At 44.2% G+C, this 7,500-nt stretch overlaps 1 protein-coding gene across 1 annotated transcript in view; it reads left to right on the top strand.

Moving 5' to 3' along the window:
* The first annotated feature begins 3,895 nt into the window (after positions 1-3,895).
* The window catches only part of LOC310868058 (uncharacterized protein), a 6,859-nt gene continuing 3,254 nt past the window's right edge, over positions 3,896-7,500 (top strand). Inside the window, exons 1-4 of the mRNA XM_083778302.1 lie at positions 3,896-3,997; positions 4,217-5,069; positions 6,390-6,521; positions 7,014-7,127. Coding sequence (XP_083634428.1) covers positions 4,911-5,069; positions 6,390-6,521; positions 7,014-7,127 — 405 coding nt within the window. The 5' untranslated portion in view covers positions 3,896-3,997; positions 4,217-4,910. The remainder of the gene's footprint in view (positions 3,998-4,216; positions 5,070-6,389; positions 6,522-7,013; positions 7,128-7,500) is intronic.

Genomic DNA, 7,500 nt, shown 5'->3' on the forward strand with positions numbered 1-7,500 from the left:
AGGGAGAAGATTTGTGGATGTGTGAAGCGTTGTCCCGGCGTTTTTAGTGAAGGTACTTCCAGCTTCCCTGCGTTGGCTGATCTGAGGGTTTGTACGGTTCGATCATACTTGCAAGATATGGGGGAGCCATACCTTTGGTTGCTTTGAATACCAGCATCAGAGTTTTGTATTCTGTGCGAGCAGTGACCGGGAGCCAATGGAGGGAGCAGAGAAGTGGGGAGACGTGAGAATTTTGGCTGGTTGAAGACCAAGTTGCACATGCCAGTAGACCAGTTAGGAGGGAGTTACAATAGTCAAGTTTTGACAAGACTGTTGTCTGGATTAGGAGCTGGGCTGACAGCCAGGCAGGGGGGGGGGAGGTTTCTATCGGATAGAAACAACTGTTTCTATCCTTAAAGAATAAATACAATGTTGAATGTACACATGCAGGGACCCCTCCAGCATGAACCTACCAGTGTTAAATGAACTCTGCTATATACACATGTGTGTACAGTACACTCTCTGAGTAACTAGCAGAGCACATGCACAATATGGCTTTTGTTTTAAGAGCCACCCGCTCATTACTATTGAACACAATGGGCTCTATGCACACACGCCATTTTGGAAATAACTTGGGCCCCTTTCCTACTTCCTTATCACAGGTGTTACCGCTGATACTAATGAAGGCTCTGTTCCATTCTGGTCAAACAGAGTCAGTGTTAATGATACTAATGAAGGCTCTGTTCCATTCTGGTCTAACAGAGTCAGTGTTAATGATACTAATGAAGGCTCTGTTCCATTCCGGTCAAACAGAGTCAGTGATAATGATACTAATGAAGGCTCTGTTCCATTCTGGTCAAACAGAGTCAGTGTTAATGATACTAATGAAGGCTCTGTTCCATTCTGGTCAGACAGAGTCAGTGTTAATGATACTAATGAAGGCTCTGTTCCATTCTGGTCAACCAGAGTCAGTGTTAATGATACTAATGAAGGCTCTGTTCCATTCTGGTCTAACAGAGTCACTGTTAATGATACTAATGAAGGCTCTGTTCCATTCTGGTCTAACAGAGTCAGTGTTAATGATACTAATGAAGGCTCTGTTCCATTCTGGTCAAACAGAGTCAGTGTTAATTATACTAATGAAGGCTCTGTTCCATTCTGGTCAAACAGAATCAGTGTTAATGATACTAATGAAGGCTCTGTTCCATTCTGGTCAAACAGAGTCAGTGATAATGATACTAATGAAGGCTCTGTTCCATTCTGGTCAAACAGAGTCAGTGTTAATGATACTAATGAAGGCTCTGTTCCATTCTGGTCAAACAGAGTCAGGGTGCTGCTATTGTGCGTGTTGTCTCATTGGAAACACTCTACTACACCAGTGGGTCTCAAAGTGTCTGTGAGTGGGTTCCACCCGTACGGGTGTGTTATGGGGATCCTTGAAATTCAAATGTTTGAGAACCACTGCACACTAAATGGAACAGAACCTTTCATTAGTATCATCAGTAACACCTGAGTATGACCTACAGTGCAGGCTACAGCTACAGAACAACATCAATGCTGATTTGCTGTTGACAATATAGTGAAACGAACGTCGCCTCAGTTGGGATTTTTCGAGATATCTTTTACGAGATATCTTTTACGTCTTTATCTGACGTAGAGATATCTTTTACGTCTTTATCAGTAGACAGACAGGAAATGGGGAGGGAGTGAAAGAGAGATGGGGAGTGACACGCAACAAAGGTCGGGATTGGGATTCAAACCCACGACAGCGACATGCTGTCCGGCTGGATTAAGGCTCATTCATAGTCTGGATTTACGGCGGTGGGGTGACCACCGAACTACAACATGACGTCACAGAGCCGCGGTGAAGAGCAAACCACCGCCACAGGCCCCAGCCCTTCTCTCTGTTTTTACTCACCACCGCTCAACGTTATTTCAGCTCCGGTGGTCACCTCACCACCAGAGCGGTGGTCACCTCACCACCGGAAATCCAGAGTTCAGACTATGAAAGAGCCTTAAACCTATAAGTGCCCAGTGCCCGCCGTGCCCGGGTGTCTAGGGCTAGGCCAGCCTTCCTGGAACAAGTATTCAATTTTTATTATAATTATATATTATAATTAATTATAATATGATATATCCTGAGTGACTGAGCCCCTTTTGTTGCTTGTGGTCACTAGTCAACAAGCACACTTGTAAACATAATTAGGGGTTGAAACACAATTATAACAATTATATCATTGTCTCCACCAGGCCGAAGGCATGTGGGGAGAGTATGTTTTGCACTCTGTCCGTCCGCGTGTCCGTCCGTCCGTTTGTGTGTCCGTGTGTCCGTGAACAGCTAATCTCGGCCACCGTTAACCCGCTCGATGCCACATTTTGCACACACACTCCCTGGATGCCAACGATGAACCTCTGCCCCAAACTTTCCAGGACGGCCTGTTATAGCGCCACCAGGAGGCTGCTTTGTGCAAAACAAGTTTTTGCACAGTACACCTACAGATTTTGTCCAAACATCGCGCAAATTGCTACACAGTCTCTCTAGAGCCATTCAACGAAACGGGTCTTTCAGATTTCTCAGACTCTATCCTGATTGGTTAACATTGGCTTCCAAAGTTCACAGGAGTGCTCAGTTTCAAACAAAATGCTGCAAATCATGAACACATCGCGTGATTTCCGTGAAATTGTGCACCCACATTCCCACTAGGCCGAGGACGAAATGACACATGAACAATTTCAACTCAGCCTCAAGGTGGCGCTATAACTGGCCCAAAAGTGTTTTTACCTCTAACTGCACGGATCTGTGGATAACTTTGTATGCCAACTCCCTAGAGGCCAAGGAAAAACCTTTGCCTGGAATTTTTCACATCTGCTCTTTATAGCGCCACCAGGAGGCCGACATATGTAAAACACATTTTCTATTATTACTCCTTCACATTTTATCCAAATTTCACGCAAATCGGTACACATGATCTCCATAGTCATGTGATCAAGACAGGTTTTTTTTATTTCTCATATTCCATCCTGATTGGCCACGATTGGCTCCTACACTTTTCAGGAGTAGCCCGCTTTGTACAAATCGCCACAACTCCTCAACGCAGCGTCCGATTGCGATGAAACTGTGCACGCATATTCCCACTAGGCTGAGGAAGAAATGCCACTTGACAGTTTTCAACAGCCTGATGGTGGCGCTACAACAAGCCAAGTCGCGTCATGCACTCGCACACACACACACACACACACACACACACAACCGGTCCATGCCAAATTTTGCACACACACTCCCTGGATGCCAACGATGAACCTCTGCCCCAAACTTTCCAGAACGGCCTGTTATAGCGCCACCAGGAGGCCGCTTTGTGCAAAACAAAAACATTGTACCTGCATCCCTCCAACACCAACCTCCAGCCCAAATCTTCCTCAACAGCCTGTTATAGCGCCACCATGAGGCCACAACCTGACCTGCCCTGGTGGAGACCTGTGCCGATTGGCACTTTATCTAGTTGTTAATGTAAATGAGGTCTATGTACATAAAGCCTCATGTGTACATAAAGCCTCATGTGTACAACTCCGAGTGAAACCAAACCAGTGAGTGACACAGTCAGCTGTGTGTGTGTGTGTGTGTGTGTGTGTGTGTGTGTGTGTGTGTGTGTGTGTGTGTGTGTGTGTGTGTGTGTGTGCGCTGCGTGTGTGAGTGTGTATGCGCGCGTGCGTGTGTGTGTGTGTGTGTGTGAGAGAGAGAGAGAGAGAGAGAGAGAGAGAGATCCAGTTGTCCTCAAATAGAGACGTCTCTGTGACAGAATTAAGACACAGTGGTGAGAGAGGAGAAGTGCTGGATGGCAACAACAGACAACAAGTCATTCTAGTTCGTTAATGCATTTGTTTTAGTGTTACTTATACGAGCTGCATATGAAGTAGGGTTTAAAGTTTTAGGAATGGACTCTCTTTAGTTTGGTTCGCGTTCGGTGGTAGTTTTTTCAGGTATTATGAGGAAAGCCTTGGTTTGTAGAAGCTGAAACAGGTAGGATGGAACAATGCATGACGGATCGTCACATTATGACACAGTTCTTTATTATTGTTTATTACATTATTAGTTGTTATTTATCCACATGTGTGTCCCATAATGGAGTATCTTGTACACCGAAGGTAAACCTAAATTATTTGCTGTAATTCTGTTTAGTTTTTGCATTGTTGACTTTTTATATCTTTATTTTTCTTCCTTTTCTTATTCTAATTTTAGTTTTAGTAGTGGAAGAAGCAGGCTACTCTGAGTTTTCACTTAAGTAAAGGTAGCAATGCCACAATATATGTAATACAAGTATTCAACATTTTGCAAAAGTACAAAAGTATTGGCATCAAAATATACTACAGTGGAGAAGTGAAAGTACTCAATTTATAAAACCAAAAAAACTAAACCTTTTCGAAAATAGAATTAAATAGGACTCACGATGCGGTTAATATATTTTGTGCTAATAATCTGAATCTTCATCTATAAAGTAACTTAATGTAAATCAGTTTTTTCCGTATAGTGGAGTAAATAGTGCAACATCTGACCGTGAGATGTAACAGTGTAAAAGTATTTAAGTATTGGGGAAAATGTAAAGTAAAAGTCAAACGTTGTGCTTAAAAGTTAAACACTTGAATTAAATGGACTTATAGTTACTTCCCCAACACTGGGGCCTCTTTTCCACCAAACTTTGGTTCTATAGAACTAACTCGTTCTAGAACTAACCGTTCTAGATTATTGGAACCTATAATTGGTGCTTTCACTGAACCCTGGCGGCCATGTTTTGGTTCCAGTTCCGAACCAACATTTAGGGTTCTGAACCAATTCATTTTCAGTGTAAACACTCTGAACTAGGCGGAACGGAACTGGCTATACCCCGGTGGAAAAGGGGTCCCTTGTAGTGGGGTATATATTTATACGAGTATAGATGGGAGGCAGAGTGTGTAAGAAGCGAGGGACGGAGGAGCAGGAGGAGGAGGAGGAGGAGAGGAGGAAGACGCCGGGCGGAGCCGAAGGCTTACTGAGACGACAAGCTGTCAAACAGTCTGGATACACCGTCCTCAATCTGGCACGCAGAGGGTTAAAGGTCAGCATTGTTGCCGTTGTTGTTGTAACCCTGCATCAGGCCATGGCTATTATTATACAGGAGGGTATGCGCGTGACATCATCAACGAAATAATGAAAACTAAAATTGAAAAAAAACATTTTCGTTAATTGAACTAAATAAAAACTAAATAAACGATAACTAACTGAAACTGTATTGTGCGTTTACAAAACTATAACTGAAACTAACTTATAGATAAAATGCCCTTAGTGTTTTTATGTGATGATATGAAATCTTAATTGTTTCGCTGTACCAGCTTTACACCAGCTGTCCAGCACCATGTGGCGCCTTACCACAAATAACCGAAAGTATAAAAATAAATAAAACCAATAAAAAACGAACACCTGCTCCAGAAACTAACTGCACCCTGTCTATCCGTCCGTGTGTCTGTGAGCGTCTAGTCTCCGTTAATTGGCCCGTGATCTACGACGTGAAACTGTGCACACGCACGAGCAGGAGCTCTGCCGCACAGTTTTGGGCATCAGCCTGTTACAGCGCCACCAGTAGTCTGACTTTTGATATAGGGTGCGTTCAGAAATGCACCCTGAATGCACTGGTGTGCTCTCTTATCGTCGTTTATTCAGTGCACTCGGTGCGTTGTCGTTCGAAAATCCAGTGTGCTGCACACCGGGTGTGCCGAGTGCCCGCACTGAGCGACCCTATACCTGAAGCTGGGGTTGTCCGGTGTCGGCGGTGTGAATGCGTCACAGCTGTGGTCGTTCGTAAATAAGGCACACTGAACGCACTCTGTGACATCCAAACTCACCCCTAGTATCCCTGTCCAACATCACGCAATTTGGTGCACATTATCTCTATGGTCATGTATTGTAGTTGCGTCCGATTGCCGTAAAACCTTGCTATTAAAGCGCCACCAGCAGGCCACTTTTTGCACAACTATAAATTAGGCTAAGGGAAGGTGAGGTCTTTCTAACCATAATCTTGGGCATTGGCTGCAAAAAACAGTAAAATAAACACAACCACAATGGCCGAAACGCCACCGTGTTCGTCGCCTCCTGCTGTAGTAGAAGGGTATATCCAGTCCGTCACTCCCCACCAACCGACCCGCTTCTCCCCTACTCCTACAGAGACTGAATTCCAAACATTGCTGGCCTACAATAACCTAACTGACCTTTTGGAGACCTATGCTCTTTTTCCAGTTGTTACTGTTATTGTTGTTGTCTTTATGGGTGCAACAGGTGCAACTACAAGATGATGTGTGTATGTGTGTGTGTGTGTGTGTGTGTGTGTGTGTGTGTGTATGTGTGTGTGTGTGTGTGTGTGTGTGTGTGTGCGTGTGTTCAGGAGACTCCAGATGAATTGTACTCAGTGAGTGAAGTGCAGAAGTTGAATCTGTCCGTCAACCTGTTGCGCAGCCTTCCCTCACACCTGTCACTGCTGTCCAACCTGATCGTGCTCAACCTCTGGGGAAACCAGGTGACTGCTGTTTAAACTAATTAACCTGAAACCAGGTGACTGCTGTTTAAACTAATTAACCTGAAACCAGGTGACTGCTGTTTAAACTAATACCTGCAACGAGGTGACTGAAGTTTAAACTAATTAACCTGAAACCAGGTGAGAGGTTTAAACTATACTACCTGGAACCAGGACACGTGACTGATGTTTAAACTAATTAACCTGAAACCAAGTGACTGGTTTTAAAACTAACTCACCCGAAACCATTCCCAGGTGACTGTTTTTAAACTAACCTGCAGATTAAACCTGTTGTTTGAAGTAGCCATGTAGCCATGTGACTGGGAACACTGCACCCTGTGCTGTGCTATTGCGTTAATGTAATTGGTTACAGTGCTGTTACATGATTCTATATTTGACCGTTGAATGTGTTAATCCTAAATGCTCTCCCTCTCTCTCTCTCTCTCTCTCTCTCTCTCTCTCTCTCTCTCTCTCTCTCTCTCTCTCTCACTCTAGCTAACCAGTCTTCCTGTAGAAATAGGTCAGCTGACGAGACTGAGGGTTCTGTTCGTTTACAGAAACCGACTGACTGACATACCAGAGGAGCTCGGAGCCTGCACACAACTAGAGGTACTAGTACTACTGCTAAGGCCTCACTCACACCTATACATCTAGCATACAACAATGTTGCATGGTAGATGTAAGCAAGATGTAAGTGTCATGGCCGCCCCAATGCATTTCCAATGGAAGTCACATGGTTTGATACAACATTCTTGCCTACAAGCTGATGTATGTATGTATGTTGTATGTGTTTCGACTGCCCGCCTGCCCCTCATACAACAAGTTTGTCTCTTCAAACCACGTGACTCCCGTTGGAAATTAATTGCGAGCTTGCAACAGTCAACAAGTCTCATGCATCAGCTATAGGCTACAACATTCTGTTGTGACAGTGTGAGTGAAGCAACTATCTACCTTGGCCACCACCGACTCATCCTAGGTTAAC

This window comes from Protomyctophum parallelum, assembly GCF_964188405.1.
Source record: "Protomyctophum parallelum genome assembly, chromosome: 12".
Taxonomy (NCBI): Eukaryota; Metazoa; Chordata; class Actinopteri; order Myctophiformes; family Myctophidae; genus Protomyctophum; species Protomyctophum parallelum.